General features: G+C 41.2%; 1 protein-coding gene across 6 annotated transcripts in view; it reads right to left on the bottom strand.

Moving 5' to 3' along the window:
• Positions 1 to 23,914, bottom strand: part of LOC127441319 (myomegalin-like) — a 133,123-nt gene that overhangs the window by 87,629 nt on the left and 21,580 nt on the right. For 3 of the 6 annotated variants that reach the window (XM_051698574.1, XM_051698578.1, XM_051698576.1), the window contains exon 1: positions 818 to 2,341. In XM_051698574.1, coding sequence (XP_051554534.1) covers positions 818 to 1,972 — 1,155 coding nt within the window. In that variant the 5' untranslated portion in view covers positions 1,973 to 2,341. Of the gene's footprint in view, positions 1 to 817; positions 2,344 to 2,572; positions 2,999 to 7,335; positions 7,390 to 9,733; positions 9,888 to 10,901; positions 11,024 to 12,583; positions 12,675 to 23,914 lie in introns of those variants that run through there. The other 3 variants (XM_051698579.1, XM_051698575.1, XM_051698577.1) reach the window with 3 other exon arrangements.

Here is a 23,914-nt window from a genome sequence, read left to right as displayed (position 1 = left end):
ACAGTGACTGATGCTGTATCGATGCCAACACACACACACGACAACTCAATGACACTAGAATCACAACACTAATCACACACACACACATCTTCACTGGACATGTTTATGGCTCCAAAACTGGTTGAATGCAGACGAGGTGTTAAAACTTTTCCTAGACCGTCACAGCCTCTTCATCAGCAAATACAAGCAGCACTGATTTCACAATCTTGTTTTGGGCCTCAGCAGGCTGTTGATGATTCAAAAAGTTATTTATTCAGTGAATAAGAGCAAAAACAGACCACAGTGGTCTCTGAAAGCATAGAAAATGACAAATTCATCATCATTTACTCACCCTGATGCTGTTCCAAACCTGTTTGACCTCCTTCAATGGAACACAAAAGGAGATGTCAGGAAGAATATTGATCTCATCACCATTCACTTTTCACTGCACCTTTTCGCTCTAAACAATAAAAGTGAATGGTGACTGAGACCGTCAGCCACTACATTAAGGAGTGGTGCTGGTGTAGTGGTCTAAAGCACAGAACTGGTAAGTAGAAGGTTGCTGGTTCGGTCCCCACAACCACCACCGTTCTTGAGCAAGGCACTTAACTCCATGTTGCTCTGGGGGGATTGTCCCTGTAATAAGTGTAAGTTGCTTTGGATAAAAGCATCTGCCAAATGCATAAATATAAATTTAACATTCTGTCTAACATCTCCTTTTGTGTTACACAGAAGAAAGTCATACAGATTTGAAACAACCCTGTAAATGCGGTTAGGGTTAAGGTTACTAATCCGTTAAGGAAGATATATCTTATGGTCCCTGTTTTTAATGCTTCACCTTTGAAACCTTCCTCAAACAGAAGGGCAGATACTCCTCATGAACGTCACTCCACAGCTCCTCAAGTTGGGTCAGTTCCAGTGCCAGATCCAGCTGAACTCCAGGAGGTTCTGGCTCTATGAGCGTACAGTTCACCCCATCAAACAGGACCTGCTCTGGACTGTCCGACTTACTGCCTCCATTGGAAAAGCCACACTTTATGAGAACAGGGAGTTTACTGCCTCGACGACTCTGAACGGGCTTGTACACACAGTTCTGCAGCAGTGACAGAGCCAGCGACAGTTTTGATGAAGCTCCGAGATGCTCCTCAGAGTCCAAGCTGCTGCCGTCCACTTCATCGTTCTTGAGAAGTTTGCTGGGCGACACGTCGAGGGTTTTCTCCAGAGATTCCACAGAGGCGCTTGAGTTCTCGTGGTCTCGGAGTGTCCGATTTCCATCAGACGACCTTGACACCGTTCGCCATCTCTCTGGCACCAGTGTGGCTGAGGTGGTGGTCTGCTCCTCCCCGCACACGCTCCCTGCACCGCTCGCCGAATAACGTGTGGACGGGCCGCAGGAAATGCTTCTCACGACCTTCCTGGGCACCTTACAAACAGCCTCATAGTCGGAGTCAAGAACACGTAATGTGCTGCAGCCTCGACATCTGCGCGAGTGGAACCAAGACGACGAGGATGCCTCTGATGCGTGACACTGAGGATTGTGGGGAAACTCCAGCGTCTGATCCTCGTCCTCTGCCCACGACTCGTACATGCAGTACATCAGATCGTCCTGCAGTTGTGCGCAATACTGAGCATCACGCAGGCCAGACGAGTCCACCGTGCAGGACGCACTTGTCTCTGACATCGCATGGGGATTGTTTTTGCGATAAAGTGCGCTGATGCACTGTCGCAGCCGCTCTTTCTCCTGCAGGAGTCTGTGCAGACGCTCGATGGACAGCGCCTCCACGCGCGCGATCACCGTGTCGAAGCGGTACATCCGGTCCAGCATAAACACGCACTTGCTGCAGACAAATTCGCAGCGGCCGTCCCGCTGTAAGTCGCAGCGGAGCGCATGAGACAGCAGCACCTGCAGGTTTAGTTTGCTGGCCGGGTGAAATATCCATCGCCGCTGGTTACCGCACAGCTCACGTGCACAGATGCGACACACTTCCTTCATTTTTTAAACAGCTTCAAGAGAAAACTGCAATGAGTTATTTCTGCACCACTAGTGTCAACAAATATAATTACAACATAACTGACTGTTTTCAAAAAGGTTTCCCAAAAAAATCAGCGTGTTTACACTTTTTGGTAACTACTGGATTACATAAAGTTGACTCTGTTTTTAAGCTGGGATACAAAAAAAAAAAAAAAAAAAAACACATTTAAATCACCATTAACTCCTTACTGACTAAATTCTGAGCAACAACGAAAACAAACCGCTGTCCATATTAAGCAAAAAAATAAAAATAAATAAAAAAATAAATAAATAAATAAAAATGGATTTTTATTAAAACTCATAATAATCCTAATCTAATCAAAGATGTTTTTAAAAAATATATTTGTTAAATATGCAAGCAAACTAAAAAATAACAGAGTGCATATATAAAAAAATAAATGTAGCTTAATCCTTGTGGATAATTTAAGATCAAGCTCATTTAAAATAGGAAGATTTACATTTAAAATATTCCAAAATATGCTAGCAAAATAAATATATTCAAATAGAATAGTTCATAGCTAAAATAAACTTAAATACAGCTTGATCGTCGTATCTGAAGACCTGTGGGGGTGTTTTCATAAATGAACATCCATGTGTGCATCAGATATGCAAAAGATGAATCCTGATCCACGCGGTTTGTCGAGGTGATGCAGCGCTGCGTGTTCAATATTTCATCCTCTGAATCCCAGCAGACATTCCGATACAGCCGAAATAAAAACGAGCACGAATGTTGCGTCTGTCGATGGAGATTCGCGTCCTGCTCGCGCGCTTCAGTCTGTTTCGTGTTTCACAGCTCGACCTGCGGAAAAGCGTCTTCTGTCACGCGACGCGCGGATTCACCGGTGACTGATGTCAACTCCCGCCTGCAGTCGGTTTATTCCGCTGCTACAGTCTCAGAGCGCGGATTCATGTTTAATTGTATCATTCAGTCACTTTGTGACATTGTTTCAGTGCTCTCGCGTCATCCACTTCCGATTTAAACACGAGATAAAAGGAAGCGATGCCGCGAAACCTGCAGCGCGGGTGTGTACCATCTCACACAGCAGGGGAGGAGCGTTCATCATAATGTGTGCTGCTGGTATAAATATTCCGTCGAATAAAAGTAAGTAAGCCAAGAAAGAATTATTATTTGAAACAACATAATAACTTGAGTATATTTTACGCTGATGGAGAGTCTACAGTGACGTGAAGCGGATCTGTTCCTCCTCGCGCCCCTTTGACTTTCTGTTGTTTATCAGCTCGAGCAGGTGAAATGACGCGTGTTTAATGTCACACTGATGATGAAGAGACATTTATTCTCATTTCCCAATTAAAAACATATCCATGAAACATGAAATAACCCCGGATTATATTACAGCTCAGAGAACTGTAAATCATAATGTTCATGTTTGTTTCTTTTAGTTATAGGAAAAAGTTTCCTATTTTCACAATTTGACGCTGTCTTTATGTCATTTACATAATAATATAATATCTGTAATAATATAATAATTATCATATAATATCTGTAATATAATATAATAGCTATATTTTGCATTAAATCTAATTAGTGTGAGTTAAAGGGTATAGTAAATATTCATTAAACATTAAACCTATAAAAATCACAGTGTCTATGGGATCTTCTCACTAATACAGTGAAAATAACATGTCATGTAGATAACTGTAAACATGCAACAAACTGCAAAAGAACAAATTCATACAATCATACAGATACTGGAACCTGTTTAGTGAGAATCAAGCTGAATTAAACACACACACACACACACACACACACACACACACACACACACACACACACAATAGAGACCACATCTGAAGTTTCTCTCCTATTCTGTATTCTGTAAAACTCTCTCTTGTTCCCTTAGAAGACTAGCAGCATTTGAAGGGTTTGTTTGCTTTGAAATCACTGTACACAATAAAATCACATCTGTTTCAGTGCTGTGATTCGGGCAGCAGGTAAAAATCTCTTCTGAAAGGCATCAATTGTGACTGGCTTTTTGTTTAAAGTTTTCACATAAAACTTTCTCAACACAGACCGAATCATAAACAGCAATCAATAATTCAGCTCTATTTGTATTTTTAGACATCTGCCTTTAACAGTCCCACAATGCAGCATCCTTTTACCACGGGAACCAGCCATCGTAAACTCCACAGACTGTCCTAACAGATAACAGTCATTTCACTAATTAACAAAAATAGCCACATCAAATTATACAGATTTATAGTAAATGACCTATTTATAATATAAATGTGTAAGACATCAGATACTGTAGAATATATCAAAACTGTTAGGACTCATTAAATCTAGATCGACCGATTACATGTATGTCTGTAGATCTCGAACCCTGAATTTTCAGACTGCCATGACCTATTTAACACAAACACACACACATGACCAGTCACTCATGCATGTACTAGCACACACACTTACGTTTACATTCATTCACACACACACAAATACACTCACACATACAGTGTTGCTGATCAAAACCAGCTCAATATCACACAACAAATACACACATACAATTTGTGTGATTGTCAAACATTGAACATGGGTTAACCCTAACATGAAAACCTGGATGTTACGAACGCACACATATGGCAACCTACAGTATATTAACAGAAAATAGGCATTATATAACTTGAGTTTCTACTGCGTCTCTATACAGTAACAGTGATGTGTGTGTGTATGTGTGTCTGCCTGTGTGTGTGCCTGTGTGTCTGTATGTGTGTGTGTGTGTGTGTTCTCAATGACAGCAATGAGAAAAGTTCTTCCTGTCAGATTCTGTGTTTGCATATGACATCACAATCATTTAAAATTTAAAACGTGCACACACACACACACACACACACACACATACACACACACGATACTACACACACACACACACACTGACACACACACACACAACACTACACACACACACAGACACACACACTACACACAGACACATTCAACACACACACACACACACACACACACTACACACACACACACTACACACAGACACACACTCAACACACACACTACACAGACACACACAGACACACTCACAGACACACAGACACACAACACTACACACACACAGACACACACTGACACACACACACAACACTACAAACACACAGACACACACACACTGACACACACACAACACTACAAACACACAGACACACTCACACGATCCTACACACACACACTGACACACACACACAGACACACACACACGACACTACACACACACACACACACAGACACACACACAACACTACACACAGACATGCACACAGACACACACACACGACACTACACACACACACACACACACTGACACACACAGACACACACACGACACTACACACACACAAACACACTGACACACACACAGACACACACTACATACACAGACACACACACTGACACACACAGACACACACACACGCCACTACACACAGACATGCACACAGACACACACACAAAGACACACACACTGACACACACTACACACACACTACACAGACACACACTACACACACAGACACACACACACTAAACACACACTACACAAACACACACAGACACACACACACACTACACACAGACACACACACACACACACACTACGAACAGACACACATCTACACAGACACATACACACACAAACACACAAACACTACACACACACACACATACACACTATCAGCAGCTGCTCTGATCACTGAGGTCACCTCTCTCTCTCTCTCTCTCTCTCTCTCTCTCTCTCTCTCTCTCTGCTTTATTGGCATGACAAATATTTGTACTGTACATTCATATTGCCAAAGCATTTACAGCTGATGTGCATACAAATAAAACAATGCAAAACAATGTACATATTATAAGAAAAAAAAAAAAGACTAAATCTGCAATGTATACTTGACAAAATATGGTACAAAAGATAATGTTAAATAATAAAAATAAATTTAATAAAAAAAATAATATTATTAGAAAACTATAAGGAAGAGCTACAGTAAAATATGATGGAGACAGACTCGGGTCAGTTCACTCACTGTCTCTCATTCTGTGGCAGACAGACACATATTGTGCTGCTATCACACAGCATTTCTTGTGTTCTCCTAAGAAGAAGGGCAGTTTTTCAGTGTTTGTTAAAAGATCAAATGTGCTGTGAATTTGGTTGATTTTGTTGAAAGATTTTCCCCGGATGGTTGTGTATTTTGTGCTTTCTGTTGCAGCTTTGTCTCGATTTTGTTTTCATCACAGTGTGGACACAACCTTTCTTCCTGTGTCTGCCCGTTTCTATAGTGATGTTGTGTTCACTGAGTCTGTATCTTCTCAAGGTGGCTCTCAGTTTTTTGTCTGTCACTGTGTACAGATAGTCTGCCATGGTGTAATCTCTTTTTAGGGCCAGACAGCATTGCATTTTGCTCTGTTGTTGTGTTTGAGTTTCCCAATAAGTGATATCGTTTTGTTTTATTTGTGTTGTAATTTGGCTGTATCTAATTAGTTTAGCAGTATTGTTCTGGTCCAGGTCTCCAGTGTGATGAGGGTTAGATAGATGTTGGTGAAGCTCCAGACCAGCTGAGAGAGGGGATTGGTTTCTTTGTTCAGCTCTTGGTATTGCAGGGCTTTATAAGTGGAGGTCACTGAGTTTTAGATGTTTCCAGAATTTGATTGCCCTTTTTCGTATTTTTATAATTAGTGGATATTTGCTTAATTCTGCCCTGCATGCATTATTTGTTATGTGCTGATGTACTTGTTGAATATTTTTATAGAATACTGCATGCAGGGTCTCAATTGGATGTTTTTCCCATTTGGTGAATTCTTGATTTGGATTTGTCAGTGGACCCCACATTTCACTGCCATACAGGGCAATCGGCTCAATCACTGATTCTAACATTTTTAACCAAATTCTGACAGGGATCTCTATAGGACATTGCCGTTTTATGGCATAGAAGGCCCTGCGAGCTTTATTTCTCAGTTCATTCACTGCAGGGTTGAAGTTTCCAAGTTGATCCAGATTATTAGCCCTAGATAATTGCATGTGATGAGTGTGTTATTTGGTTAGTTCCTTATGTGAATATTCACATTACGAATCTCAATCTCTCTCTCTCTCTCTCTCTCTCTCTCTCTCTCTCTCTCGCTCTCTCTCTCGCTCTCTCTCGTGTCCAGCAGAGGGCACACTGACACTGTACATCTCACACACACACACACACACACACACACACACACACACACACACACACTCATACTCATGCACATTGGTCAACAGATGTTGTTTTAATTGTGTTCTATAAATAAGTGGCATTGACACTGACACTCTCTCTCTTACCTGCATCTCTTGTTGCACTCTTAGTCTCTCGCGACTCAACTCATCTTGATAAAACTACACAAAAGAAAGAAAACTCATCACAACCACATTAACATGAATTTGTTCATTCACTACACTAACCCTAACTCAGAGAATCACATTGTGCTCTTGAGTGAATCTCATTTCAACACTTTAAGCTCATATTTCACCAACAAATCAAAAGAAAAAAAAAATAGGAAATGAAATTTTCCATAAATAAAATGAAGCCTATTTTTAGGTCCAAGACGTTGTGCCATTATTTTCATGACAATTCAACATATTTCACACCAAATGCTCATTACTGTAATGCATCATAATGGTTTACTTTTGAATTTGTTTGTGATTCTCATTATTCTTAATTATTCTCATTACTGTAATACAGTGAAAAATACAATAATCCAATGTTTATCTTTTCACGTAAATCAGCATAAATTGAAGCCAGTACAACCGATACTACCATGATGTATAAATGCTTTACAATTTAAATAATAAATCATTTTATTCACATTAGAGTAATGACAATTTGTGGTGAAAGTGTATTTTTCATTAATTTTTGTATTTTATTAATTTTTTTCTCCCATTTTCTCCCCAATTTGGAATGCCCAATTCCCAATGCGCTCTAAGTCCTCGTGGTGGTGTAGTGACTCGCCTCAATCCGGGTGGTGGAGGACGAATCTCAGTTGCCTCCATGTCTGAGACCGTCAATCCACGCATCACGTGGCTTGTTGAGCATGTTACCGCGGAGACGTAGCGTGTGTGGAGGCTTCACGCTATTCTCCGCAGCATCCACTCACAATTCACCACGTGCCCCACCGAGAGCGAGAACCACATTATAGCGACCATGAGGAGGTTACCCCATGTGACTCTACCCTCCCTAGCAACCGGGCCAATTTGGTTGCTTAGGAGACCTGGCTGGAGTCACTCAGCACGTCCTGGATTCAAACTCGTGACTCCAGGTGTGGTAGTCAGCGTCAATACTCTCTGAGATACCCAGACCTCATGAAAGTGTATTTAATTATCGTGATTATAATGTCACAATGCAAAACATCTTATGGGCCTAAAAATAAGCCTCATTTTCTTTAAGCAAAACATGATTTTTTTTTTTCTCTTGATTTTTAAGCTGGAAATGTTCCATTCAGGTTTCATAAGATTCACCCTGATGTGACATCATCTGTAGTTCTGCTGGTATAAACAGAGATTTGATCAAAATGTGTTTACTGGAGATCTGCAGTCTGATCATGTGATATCGACTGTTTGACATAATTGAATCAAATGTGTGTGTTCGCTGAGAGAGTGTGTGTATGTGAGTTCAAGGGTTACACACAGACACACACACACTCACACACACAGACATACAGATAGACAGACAGCAAGGGTAATATTCAAAATATTGGTTTTAAGAAAATGTGAGATGTAAGTCAGTCTGGTAATGTATGCAAAATTACATTCTTACCTCATATAACAAGTCTCATTTCTTACTTCTCTGCCCCACCATATTAAATATTAGCCTTTAAAAAAAAAAGAATTTCTAAAGAATAATCCAATTTCAACTAGGGCTGCACGGTTGAAAAATGTGATAAGCGATAAACTTGGATAATGTGAAAGCGATATCCGATGCGATAAACCTTTTTCAAGAAGGTTTACCTCGAGAAAAATAATATCCAAGAGACATCAAGTGACATTCTGTAAAATGTATTATCCACCATTAAACAAATGGAAATCTAAACAAAGGGTAAATTAACAATTTACATGTGCAAAAGAGGAAAAAGGAGATTGGAGTATTGATGTTTTTCCCCACTTTCTGCTTTCCAACTCCACTCACTCCCACATAATCTTTTCTCATATTGCTCATTTATATGTGTGTACTTACATTTTCATCTGAAAAGGTAGTGAACCTTGTGAACAAAGTAGGCTTTAGACTTAGCCAACAACTAATGACTTTTCTGATCAAAAATGCCTTATCTTATTGACAAAATATTATTTTTCAGTCTATCCCGATGTTTTTCTCCAATAATAAAACATTTATTGGGAGTTATACTGGCATCATAAAATAATGCATCTCTGACCCAATCCTTCAAATTTTAAAGTGTTTTCCTCAGGAGGACTCTTACCGGCCGAAAAAGCAGAATGCTCCACTGAGCCTCTTGCAAAACTCAGGACGTGTATCCCAAAGATTTGGTTTTGTGTTTAAAGTTGTGAGAAAATGAGTGAAGGTTTCAAGAAATGTGTTTTAGCAATTCAGAAAAACTGTAATAGTTGTTAAAATAAAAATAAAAACATAGTCTAAGTTAAAGTATTTTCTGTGTGGTAAAACTGCCCAAATGTTGGTCGGGTCATTTCTGATTTTCTGAAAGTTGGTGGGGACATGTCCCAGACAGACCTGTGCATCCCTTTCTTTGTGCATCAGTGAGACAGACAGTTGTTGTAGTTGCTCCTCCATGTGTCTCACTCTCTGTGTCAGGTGACTCTTCTCCTCCATCAGCTCAAGAATCACTCGCTCTTTACAACACACAGCTGCGGTCAACTCTTCGATCCTACACAACACACACACACACACACACACACACACACACACATCATAGAATTAACATAATACATACAGAAAAAAAAAGTGAGTTTGTGCTGCTGGTTCTGATTCACTCATGTTTGATTGTAAAGAGTTCTTTGTAGATGAATAAAGTTTTGAGGTTTCAATATGGCTTCTTCAGGTCTGTGTTTTGGGTTCTGGATTCATTAAAGAACCAGTACAGAGATGCTTTTTGCTGTGTGTTGTAAAGCGCGAGTGACACACACAACTTCCGGTGTGAGTACGCTGTGCGCGTTTGGCTGCCGCTTCACATCGGTGCTGTTTGTTTGTCTTTTGTTTTGTTCCCGGCCTACCTGATTCCACCGGAATTGCCTCAGATGGTGTGGCTGCATTCTCTGATGGAGGGGTTTCGTGCTGTGGTTCCTGTCGTCATCGTGTGTTCCCTTTCGGCATTTGGTGTCCTGGAGTTTGTGCTCATTTTGGCTCTGTGGCGTGGGAGATGTGGCGGGTCGACGCAGGTTGCTTGGTGCCCCACTCAACGAGGGCCTACTATGGTCATGTAATTTTTTTACCCAACAGCTCATTTTGTTTGAACTGTTTGTCGGATGTGTGCAAATCCACATTTTCACTCCGAACAATACATTTGACTCCTGGTTGTGTTGTGCTTGTAAACTTGCCTTGCATTGTGTATACTGTATTGTTTTATTTTGATATATTTATGTTTGTTGTTGCTTGTAAAGTGCTTTGAGATTTGGAAAAGCGCTGTATAAATTAAACTTATTATTATTATTATTTTTTGAAGAAATAAAAAAAAACTTTATAAAGTGGACAATTACAATACTGGATGCTGACTGGTGTGTGTGTTGTGTGCATGCGTGCGTGTGTGCGTTGTGTGCGTGCGTTGTGTGCATGCGTGTGTGTTGTGTGTGTGCGTGCATGCGTGTGTGTTGTGTGCGTGCGTGTTTGTGTTGTGTGTGTGCGTTGTGTGCATGCGTGTGTGTGTGAGGTGTGTGTATCTGACCTCTGTCTGTCTCTCTCTTCATCAGGCTCTGAGCTCGTGTCTCCTGATGTCTCCTCAGGAAGCGTCTCCATGGTGACTGAGGGATGCTCATTCAGGCTGCTCATGTGATCGAACGGACACTCCTGAAACACAAGACACTTCATCATCAACATCATCAATCAGTCTCTTCCCGATTAGTCATACCTAAAAAGCATTTCTTTATTTAATTCTAAGAATGTATATTTTTCTTTTAGGGTTTGAGTTTGTGTTAGTCTGCACTCATTATAATTAACTTTGTATAAAAACAACAAAAGAGTTTTTCATATTAACTCAACCAGAGGTCCTCATCTTAAATTTCTATTTTATTTTATTTTATTTTATTTTTTTTTTGCACATACTGGCTACAGGCATTGCAATAGCTGAAGAGCCACATGTGTCTCTTATTCTGAATAATAGTGTCATTTTGGACTCTTGTTTCAAGATATTGACATTATTGTTTTATTGTGAATAAATAAGGCTACATTTCTAGTTTCAACATTATTTGTACTTCAGAGCTTTGTTTTGTTGGACAAGAAAAAATAGCTTCATACCATGTGACCCATATTTAGTATTAAAACATTGAAAATTAGTAAACATTTTACAATTTACTCATGGAGCCACATTGAGAGCCCCGTATCTCTGGGATTTAACCAAAAAGTATTTTAAAAATTAAGATACAAAAAGGAAAGTTAGGGTTAAGAAAATTGTTCAGAACCAGAATCTAAGAGGATGTTGAGATATCTTTAATACTTCTGGAGTAACTGGCACTCAAACTATGGAAAAACAAGTGTTTGCATATAATGCAACAAGTACTGCTGAAGTCAACTGCTTTTAGTAATAGACCTACCTATCTCTATGTAAAAATAAAATCATTTTTCCCCTGTAGTTTTGCTACAAAGTCATTGGTGAATGTTGTCATTTTGATAACATTTCTAACTCAGTAAATTTCATCATATTTCATCATCATTTGTTTATCTTGCATCAGAAGACATTTTTACACAAATCCAACATTTCAGAAAGTTTCTCAGAGTAGCAGCAACAACACCAACATGAATCTGAGAAAAAAAACAAGGATGAATTGTGTATTAAAATACCATGTGTGTGTGTTTGTGTGTGTGTGTGTGTGAGTGTGTCTGTGTGTGTCTGTGTGTGTGTGAGTGTGTTTGTGTGTGTCTGTGTGTGTGAGTGTGTTTGTGTGTGTGTGTGTGCGTGTGTGTGTGAGTGTGTTTGTGTGTGTCTGTGTGTGTTTGTGTGTGTGTGTGTGTGTATTTGTGTTTGTGTTTGTGTGTGTGTGTGTGTGTGTGTGTGTCTGTGTGTGTGTGTGTGTGTGTGTGTTTGTGTGTGTGTGGGTGTGTGTGTACATGTTTATATTACATTGTGGGGACCAAATGTCCCCAGAAGGATAGTAAAACCCGAGAAAATCTACCTTGTGGGGACCAGCCAGCGGTCCCCATGTGGGAAATGGCTTATTAAACATATTAAACGATGTTTTTTTGACAATTTAAAAATGCAAAAAGGTTTCTGTGAAGGTTAGGTTTAGGGGTAGGGTTAGGGGATATAAATTATCATTAGATCTGCATAAAATCCAAAACATGCATGGAAGTCTATGGAGAGTCTCCACAATGATATAAAAACAAGTTTGTGTGTGTGTGTGTGTGTTGTACCTCCTGCAGTGATTGTGTGTTGGTGTGAAGCACCTGCTGAATCTCTTGCAGCTCCGCCTCATTGTGATTGGTCAAACTCTCCGCTGTCGACCTATCAGGATTCAGGACATGGATGATTATTTTAAAAGTTACAGTAAAAGAGTCGTGAGTTCACCAGTTGATTTTAAAGTATGATGACATCAGTGTGTGTGTGTGTGTGTGTTTGTGAGGGGCAGAACAGAACACGCACACACACACACAAACACACTGATGTCATCATACACAAGAATATAAGACCTGCAGAGAGCCATGAATGAGAGATTTGAGAGGAATAATGGAATAAAAGACTCGTTTGATTTGCCAAACACCACCCCTTGAAAGAAGATGAGATCAGTTGACTGCGGTCAGCTGTCGAGTCGCAGTTCTCACTTCTCATAGTGGATCAGCCAATGATATCGTGTGATTCACATTCATGTTCTTTGTTGCTGATAAAGTGGATGTAATTTAAATTCTGCTGCTTTTACATGAAAATAGATATGATGAACAAGTCACCCAAAGTACCTGTTATTTATGCTGCCTTCAAGTGATATCGGAATGATCATAAATAAGAGTTTCCTGCTCGGAAGTTTCAAATGAACGCCCCTCAAGTCTTAAATACAACTGGGAAACTCAGAGATAATTTTGATACCCAAGTTTCTGAGTAGGAAGGAGACATAAACTTTCAACATGTCCGAGGACAGTACAGTTTCTGTAGTGAATGGTGATTTTATTTATTCAACTGTAAATGCATCTGCCTTATCGCCCGCCATTTCGGTCATAAACATTTACATACACCAGTAACCATTTCATTCATATTGAACATTTTTACACAGAGAAAATAGCTTGTATTTGACCACAATTTGATTTTCGTCAGAAAACACACAATAAAAATATCAAGCGTTACAGTATTTCACATGGTAAGATGAAGACTGTTATAGAAGCAATCATTTTAACTTCTGACTTTACAAATCAAAAGTTTTTGTGACTGAATTAATAAAAAGAATATTCAGTTTCACAGAACACATCAGTGCTCATCTGTTGTTCATGATTTTAGGTCTTTTAATCTTCTCTTTTACAAGCCAGTCTGTTAAAATGCCAGAAAATGATTATTTATAGCTCAAACTCTTATACAAGTTTGGTCTGTGTGTGACGTGTCGTGTTTATATGGAGAAGACATAAACTCTTTTAACAGCACTGACTCAAGTGAATCCTGCTGTCTCTCTCTCTCTCTCTCTCTCTCACACACACACACAGTGGCTCATATTTTTACAGTGTCTCAGAATGGCACACGCCGCTGTCTGTATGCGTGTGTAAATCTGTGTGCTGCTTTTAAACAGGAATGATCATCAAAAGATCAAATAACTGAATATATTTAAAGCTCGATCAGCAGATCCTCACTGTCTCTCTCATGTGTTTTCACATATAGTTTCTCTATTCAACATCTCACATATGAGGACATGATCTTGAGGAAAGGACTATTCACATATTAAACACTGAATGCTGACTTTATATAAACTCTGATTTCCAGTGAAATGAGAGTTTCATGACTTTACTGTAAATTGAGCAACAAACGATTAAAGTTGCTGATCGCTGCAATCCAGATGATTTTAACAGGACTAAATATTCTCATCATTTTAAATCTGCTGAAATCTGCCAGCAAACATTATATTAACATCATTTCAGTCTGTTCCTCACACACACATATCATGACTTCAGAAGAACTGGAATATAACGCATACAGTACGGACTATTGTTATGACGCTTTTATGGAGCTGTTTTGTTCTTTCTGGAGTTTGACAGCTCATGGTCACTGTCTGTTTTCATTGTATGGAAAAGAGCATCGTGAACATTCATCAAAACATCTGCATTTGTGTTCCACTGAAGAAAGAAAGTCATCTGGGTTCAAAACTATAAGCCCTTAATGTCCTGAAGATCAAAGTGGATTTATAACAGACAGACAGAGAGACAGACAGACAGACAGACAGACAGACAGAGAAAGAGAGAGAGAGAGAGAGAGAGACAGACAGACAGACAGAGAGAGAGAGAGAGAGAGAGAGAGAGAGAGACAGACAGAGAGACAGACCAGAAAACCAGAAAAACATGCAAAATAGGTCAACTGGAATCTACAATAAAAAATAATCAAAACCCTTTAGACTATCAGATTAGCAGAGAAGAATTGACAGATGCACTTAAAAACTAAAACCCAGAAAGGCATGTGGTTTAGACAACATTAGAACAGAAATACTGAAGCACAGCCCTGCGGTAATGCAGGAGGACTTGTTAAAACTGTTCAATCTGGTTCTGCAAACTGGCTATTTTCCTGATACCTGGAGTATGGGCTTAATACACCCATTATATAAGAGTGGAGACAAATTCAACCCCAATAACTACTGAGACATTTGTGTGAGCAGTAATCTGGGGAAGACTTTCTGTTGTATCCTGAACGCCCAGATACAGGCCTTCCTTATCAAGCACAATGTCTTGAGTAAGAGTCAGATTGGATTCCTACCAAACCACCGCATCACCAACCACATTCACACGCTACACACGATAGTCAACCAGCACGTTCATCAAAAAAGCAAAGGCAAAATTTATGCATGTTTTGTTGATTAAAAAAAAGCATTTGATTCCATTTGGCATGATGGTCTATATTATAAAATTCTACAATCCGGCATTGGGGGTAAAATGTATGACAATATAAAATCTATGTATTCGGACAACAGGTGCGGAGTTAAAATTGTCAATAAAAGAACAGAATTCTTCACTCAAGGGTGTGGAGTGAGACAGGACTGCAGTTTGAGTCCGACTCTGTTCATCTTTTACATGAATGAGTTAGCAGTGCTACTGGAACAATCTGCAACACCCGGTCTTACTCCAAATAACTCTGAAGTTCTTCTCTATGCAGATGATCTGGTGCTGCTGTCAGCTACTGCACAAGGACCTGCTGGAGAACTACTGTCAGAACTGGGCCATGACAGTCCATCTGAAAAAAACTAAAATTATGATCTTCCAGAAAAAAGCCAGATTACAGGAAACCAGATACACATTCACTCATAGAACACACCCTACACTACGACTACCTCGGTCTTAAAATCAGTGCTTCAGGGGGTTTTGTTCTGGCAGTGAATGCACTAAAAGAAAGAGCTAGAAGAGCATTCTCTGCTATTAAGGGCAAATTTACCCAAATAGACATTCCTGTAACAATTTGTGTAAAATATTTGATAGTATTATCATGCCTATCGCTCTGTACGGATGTGAGGTTTGGGGTCCACTCTGTCTGACAGATTACTCTAGATGGGACAAACACCCCATAGAATCCCTGCATGCAGAATTCTGTAGAAACATCCGAGGAGTTCAGAGAAGAACACCTACTAATGCATGCCGGGCCGAACTAGGCAGATACCCCCTAATTATACATATTGAAAAACGATCCCTTAAATTCTGGACACACCTAAATTCAAGTTCCCCTAACACACTGCAACATGAAGCCCTTAAAACCCAAGAGCTGAAGCCTAAAACCAGTCCCCTTTGTCAGCTGACTCTGAAACTCACAAACACACTAACAACTAACAAACACCAGTTTCAGACCAGCACTGCTGAACAAAACCAAATCACAATAAACCAAATCATAAAAGAAAGCACAAATTCATATTTGGACCATTGGGAAAATGAAAGTAAAAACCAAAGCAAACCCTCAGAAACCAATCACTGCCTTAATGTACTTCAGTCACAGTATTTATATTCTCTTATGTTCATTATGTCTTGTTAAATGCTTATTTTATTTTATATTGTATAGTGTATATTGTTATTATAGTTTTTATTTTATTTTATTCATTACCTGGTACCTTATTTTAATTCTATTTTATTGTTATTTGTTGCTGTTTTATTATTATTATTTGTCTTGTCATAATCTGTTTTGTGTATTAATGCTTTGGCAATATTGTATGTAAACACATTCATGCCAATAAAGTACTTTAAAATTTAAAATTTAAAAATTGACAGACAGAGAGAGAGAGAGACGGACAGACAGAGACAGACAGAGAGAGAGACAGACAGACAGAGACAGAGAGACAGAGAGAGAGAGAGAGAGAAAGAGAAAGAGGGAGAGAGAGAGCTGCCACTCTAAGAATGAGCTCCTGAATAATTATCAAGGATTAAACCAAAAAAGTGAGACAGAGAGTAAAATTATAACAGCAAACAAGAAATAACATTAGAGGAACAATTTGAAGACAGAGTTTTGCTTATATATTTGGACAACAAAGATAAAAACCTCTGGATTAGCATCTGGCTACTGGACCATCTCTACATGAGCTACCTGCATTTTCCCTCCAAACCACTAAAGGACTAATTAAATGGATTACAGTTAAAAAATAATCCTACAACAGTGATCTCCAAATGCTAAACAGACTGGTGAGCTTTAACATGCATACTACAGCAACAAAACTGTAAATTTGATCTACATCCATCAAAATATTCCATCATTGCAAGCTAAAGCTAAAGCTAACGTGAACAGCAGTTTTGGCAGTTCTGGCACAGTTCCCAGAGTGATCACCATGACGACTAAAGGCCAATCAGAGTGCAGGGAAGTGATCTACCCAGAGAAGTGTAAAAGTGTGCAGGCAAGGAAAAAACACAAAGAGAAAACCCTGAGAGACAATCCTGATGTTCTTTATGCAGACTACATTCAACTGAATGGAAAAAGATCAAAAACATAATTGTATTTTTTACACTGCACTGATTACTGCATGGAAATCAGCCATCTGTGATGAATTTAAGCATGTTTTTAAAGAAGAAATTGGCAGAGGTGGGAGATTAACTGTGTGTGAAGATGAAATGCTGGACACAGACAACCCCATTTTCACTATTACTTACTACACTAAAGGCACAATCCTTCTGCAAGGCAATGAGGCAAGCCTGAACTCAATTGAGGAAATCTTTCCTATGCTGAAAGCCAGAGTAGAGAAGGAGAGAGACAAGACCCCTGCAAACTGCTCCGACTCTGAGGAGGAGAGTCTAGAAAACCCCCCACCCTCACCGTCTGAGCGTCAGCTGAGAGACAGTCTGGCCTTGCTGGAACTGGATTTTATTGAGTTTAGAGAACACACGCAAAACAGACTGTCAGACACACACAGCTCAAAGATGAACTCCAGCAGCTGAAGAAAGAGAGCAGCTCCTCCATCACTTAACTCACAGCAGCTCTCAAAAAACTGAAAGAAGAAAATCACACTCTCCGTGCACAGATTGCCAAATTAAAGGAAGGCACAGAGAGTAAAGAAAAAACCTCTCCAGAAAGTTCCAAGAGCTAAGAGATCTACAGGAGAATACCAGAGATAGTACACCTCACTGCAGCACTACAATGCCTGCAACCCCAAAAAAATGACACATACGCACACACAAAGTCTGCATCTAACACACAGACACCTGTGAAAACACAGGCCTCATCACCCCAGCCTCCTCACTGTAACCCATCAGACCCTGGTCCAGATGTTTCCTCCTGATGGACTCTAACGGGAAGTTCCTGGACTCACAGAAGCTCTTCCCACATCACAAAGTTACAGCGAAATGATGCAGCACAACAGGCCACGCCCACCAGCTCCTTAGAGACTTCTCAGAAAACCCCTCGTGTGATTATTCACACTGGGACTAATGACCTTCACTCACTCTACTTACTGCTGATGCTGTGAAGAAAGTTGCAGAAATCACCAGCAAAAAATTCCTAGAAACCCATATTGTGATCTCCACACTCCTGCTGAGGCGCGGCACACCACCTCATATCATCAACAGCATCAATGCTGAAACCTCTCGAGGATGTTCTATGCTCCCCAACGTGCACCTGGCCCACCACATCAGCCTCCACCACCTCTATGATTGACTTCACCTACACAAAGACGGAGTGCGCGTTTTTGCAAAGAACCTAAAGGATGCTGTCCTGGGCCGCAATCCAACATCACTGAGCCTCTTTCCAACGACACCAGGACACTACCGGCCCATCCAGCCCTACATGCCCAGATAAGCCCCCTTGACCCCGGTGAGGAAAGACAACAGCTGGACAAGCATCTTACGTCATCCAGTCCCCCCAACACACCTACCTGAGGCTCCTTACACACCTGTAAACCCACACTTACTGCTCCACATCCACCTGCTGGCCATCAAACCCCCACAAGGAAAAGGAAACAAAAAACTGCCTCAAACCAGGAGAGACCCCCACAGCAGAGAGCAAGATGTGGCCCGGCCCCCTGCCACACCTACACTCATGACAACCAGTGAGCAGGGGCACAAAGAGATGCTACAAACACTGTGCAACCAGTTATTACAGAAATAAGAACACTATTCACACACACACACACACTCACACACACACTCACACACACACTCTCACACACACACTCTCTCTCACACACACACACTCACACACCCACACGCACTCACACACACACTCACTCACACACACACAGACACTTACACTCACGACAACCAGTGAGCTGGGACACATCAAAGAGATGCTACAAACATTGTGCAACCAGCTATTACAGAGATAAGAACACTATTCACACACACACACACACACACACACACGCGCACACACGCACACACACACACACACACACACACACACACATACAGACACACCTACACTCATGACAACCAGTGAGCTGGGGCACATTAAAGAGATGCTACAAACATTGTGCAACCAGCTATTACAGAGATAAGAACACTATTCACACACACTCACACACACACACTCACTCACACACACACACACACACACACACACACACATACACACACACACACATACACACCTGTTTGCTCAAGATGGCACTGAGTATGGCTGCTGTGTTGCGAGCTCCGACAATGTTGCAGTTTTTTGTTTTTTTGTCTTGGATGTTGTCTGCCTTATGGTCTACGATAGACAAACACTTTTGCACATTGGTTCTGCAATAGTGCACCAAAAACCGGACTTTAAATACCTCAATACTGACCTGCTGTTTTCAAACACGACAGCGGAGTCCTTTGTCTGGGCTACCCGGCCGTGGAAACGCAGAAGGAAAAGGGGAAGGAGAGCTGGCGTTCTCATCAGGCTAAGACAATGCGCAAATCGACCCCTGCTACCCAGTATTCTACTGGCAAATGTTCAGTCTCTGGACAACAAGCTCTGCGAGCTGAGAGCGTGGGTCTCTTTCCAATGAGAGACGAGGGACTGCTGCATTATCTGCCTAACAGAAACTTGGATGTCTGCGGAGATTCATCTCAGCCAATCGAACCCGCGAGGGTTCTCAGTGCACCGAGTGGATAGAGCGAAAGACCTCTCAGGTAAAAGTAGAGGTGGTAGTGTATGTTTTATGATCAACAAATCCTGGTGTGATCAGAGGAACGTACATTCTATCAAGTCTTTCTGCTCTCCTGATTTGGAATTTCTCATGCTTCTGTGTCGACCATTCTGGCTACTGAGGGAATTCACAGTGGTCATTATCATAGCTGTGTACATCCCACCACAAGCCGACACAGACCGGGCACTCAAGGAACTGTATGGGAGTATAAGCAAGCAGGAAACTGTGCACCCTGAGGCTGCGTTTGTTGTGACCGGGGACTTCAAGTCAATAGCACTGAAATACTACCAACACATCAGTTTCAACACACAAGGGGACCGGGTTTTGGACCATTGCTACTCTCCCTCCCTCCCCCGCCCACCATTTGGCAAATCGGACCACTCTTCCGTTCTGCTTCTGCCCGCTTACAGGCAGAAACTGAAACAAGAATCACCCGCCCTCAGAATGATCCAGTGCTGGTTGGACCAATCAGACTCTATGCTACAAGACTGTTTTGATCACACAGACTGGGAGATGATCCGGTCTGCCTCTGATGATGACATCGAGGTCTACGCTGATAGCGTAATGTGTTTCATCAGAAAGTGCACAGAGGATGTTGTACCGACCAAAACAATACGGATCTACCCTAACCAGAAACCATGGGTTAATAGCGATGTTCGCATGGCACTTAATGCACGGACCTCCGCTTTTAATTCTGGGAACACGGAGGAGCATAAACAAGCCAGTTATGCCTTCCGCAAAACTATCAGAGCAGCAAAACACCAGTACAGGAACAAGATTGAAGGACAGTTCAACACCACCGACTCTAGAAGCATGTGGCAGGGAATTAATATCATCACGGACTTCAAAGGGAATACAAACTCTGCCGTGAACACCACTGCCTCTCTCCCGGATGAGCTAAATACTTTTTATGCTCGTTTCGAGGGAAATAACACCACCCTCATGGAGAGAGCTCTCGCGGCCGAAGCTACAGAGGTTAGTTCACTCTCCGTCTCTGTAGCGGATGTAACCCGATCCTTCCGACGGGTGAATATCCGTAAAGCCGCGGGCCCAGATGGCATTCCGGGCCGCAACATCAGAACGTGCGCAAACCAACTGGCTGGTGTTTCAACCTTTCCCTCTCTTTGTCTGTAGTCCCCACATGCTTTAAAACGTCCACCATTGTGCCTGTACCAAAACAATCCTAAATCACTTGCTTAAATGACTGGCGTCCTGTTGCTCTGACCCCCATCATCAGCAAATTCTTTGAGAGACTAATCAGTGATTACATCTGCTCTGTGCTGCCTCCATCACTGGACCCAATGCAGTTTGCTTACCACAACAACCGCTCCACTGATGATGCCATTGCATCTACACTACACACTGCTCTCTCCCACCTGGAAAAAAAGTAACACATATGTGAGAATGCTGTTTGTAGACTACAGCTCAGCATTCAACACCATATTGCCCTCCAAGCTAGATGAAAAACTCAGGGCTCTGGGCTTAAACAGCTCACTGTGCAACTGGATCCTGGACCAGATGGTTAGAATGGGCAGCAACATCTCATCACTGACCCTCAACACTGAAGCCCTGCAGGGCTGTATTCTCAGCCCACTCCTGTATTCCCTGTACACATGACTGTGTGGCAACACACAGCTCCAATGCCATCATTAAGTTTGCTGATGATACGACGGTGGTAGGTCTGATCACTGACAATGATGAAACAGCCTACAGAGAGGAAGTGCACACTCTGACATGCTGGTGTCAGGAGCACAACCTCTCCCTCAACGTCAGCAAGACCAAGGAACTTGTGGTGGACTTCAGGAGAAAAGACAGAGAACATAGCCCCATCACCATCAATGGAGCACCAGTGGAGAGAGTCAGCAGCTTCAAGTTCCTGGGTGTCCACATCACTGAGGAACTCACATGGTCCATCCACACTGAGGCCGTTGTGAAGAAGGCTCATCAGCGCCTCTTCTTCCTGAGATGGCTGAGGAAGTTTGGAATGAACCGCCACATCCTCACACGGTTCTACACCTGCACTGTAGAGAGCATCCTGACTGGCTGCATCACTGCCTGGTACGGCAACAGCACTGCCCTCAACCGCAAAGTCCTGCAAAGGGTGGTGCGAACTGCCAGACACATCATCGGAGGTGAGCTTCCCTCCCTCCAGGACATATATACCAGGCGGTGTGTGAAAAAAGCTTGGATCATCAGATCATCAGAGACTCCAGCCACCCGAGCCATGGGCTGCTCTCACTGCTACCATCAGGCAGGCGGTATCAGAGCATCAGGACCCGCACCAGCCGACTCCATGACAGCTTCTTCCCCCAAGCAATCAGACTTTTGAACTCTTGATCTCCCATGATCAAAATACATCAGCACTGCACTTTATTAATCTTACACTGGACTGTCATAATTATATTCTCTCTTAACAACACACTAGCAACTGACTATCAACCAACAGCCTGAATGTCAATACAGCACAATACAACCTACTGTATATTTTATATATACTATTTTTATTGTATACTGTGTTTTCTATATTGTGTGTATGTGTATTCTATATTGTGTGTATTGTATACTGTACATTGTATATTATTATTTGTATATTGTGTTGAGTGTAATTATGTGTATATTAGATATGTAAATTGTGTTGTGTAAATCTGATGTTTATTGTAAATTGGTATATGTCTCATCACTGTCATGATTGCTATGTTGCTCGGAACTGCACCCAAGAATTTCACCCACTATTGCACTTGTGTATATGGTTGAGTGACAATAAAGTGATTTGATTTGATTGATTTTGATTTGATTGACCTACACTCACGACAACCAGTGAGCTGGGGCACATTAAAGAGATGCTACAAACACTGTGCAACCAGCTATTACAGAGATAAGAACACTATTCACACACACACATACACACACACACACACACACACACACACTTACACATGTTGGTGCAGCTATCATTATGAGGACTCTCCATAGACATAATGATTTTATACTGTACAAACTATAGATTCTATCCCCTAACCCTACCCCTAAACCTAACCCTCACAAAAAACGTTAATATATATTCATTCTCACTGAAACCTGGTGTCGACAGGATATGCTTACCCACTGTCCCTCAGGCTACTATGAAATAATTGTGCCCTCATTTAAATTAAGTACAGTCCATCGTGGATGAGACTCGGGAGGGATTTTGGTGTGGTACAGGGAGGATCTAACCAAACACATTTTTACTATTACACTTGGAAAATTCCACTGTTGGTTAAAACTAAACTGTTTTCCACTGTTTTCCCTCCTTTAAGGGTCATTGTAACTGATAATAGTAATTGTGTAATACCATATACCGTGAAACCGTGATATTTTCTGAGACGGTTATCGTACCGTGAAAATCTCATACCGCTGCAACCCTAATGGAGACTTTCATGCAAGAACTGGAACTGAACCTGATAATATTGACCCAAAGGGCAACAAACATGTATTTGGCCAGAACCCCCTGAGCCTCACAAAAAATCTCCCAACACGGAACAATCTCGACCATATTGTAAATAAAAATGGTACAGAATTAGTACACCTCTGCCAAGCCTCAGGCCTATACATACTTAATGGCAGGATCAGAGGTGCACTAATTCTGTACCATTTATTTCAGGTCTTGGAGCTAGTGTAGTTGACTATGCCATCACTGACATGGACCCCTCCTCCTTCAGGAATTTTTTTTTAATTAACAAGGATGGTGTAAATTTGGCTACTAATGAAATCAACAAAATATTTCAAAAAGCAGCCTGTAAAACTGAGGTGAAAAAGAAAGGCAAAAAACATCCTAAAAAAACAACCAAAACAGAAAAGTGGTTTGACACAGACTGCAAAACATTAAGAAAACAACTCAAATTATCAAATCTGAAACATAACAAACCAAACAATACAGACATAAGAACTGACTACTGTTCCAATTTACAACAATACAAACAAACAATTAGAGTAAAAAAGCAAC

The sequence above is a fragment of the Myxocyprinus asiaticus genome, chromosome 5, assembly GCF_019703515.2.
Source record: "Myxocyprinus asiaticus isolate MX2 ecotype Aquarium Trade chromosome 5, UBuf_Myxa_2, whole genome shotgun sequence".
Lineage (NCBI taxonomy): Eukaryota > Metazoa > Chordata > Actinopteri > Cypriniformes > Catostomidae > Myxocyprinus > Myxocyprinus asiaticus.
This window is presented reverse-complemented; position numbering and strand designations above follow the sequence as displayed.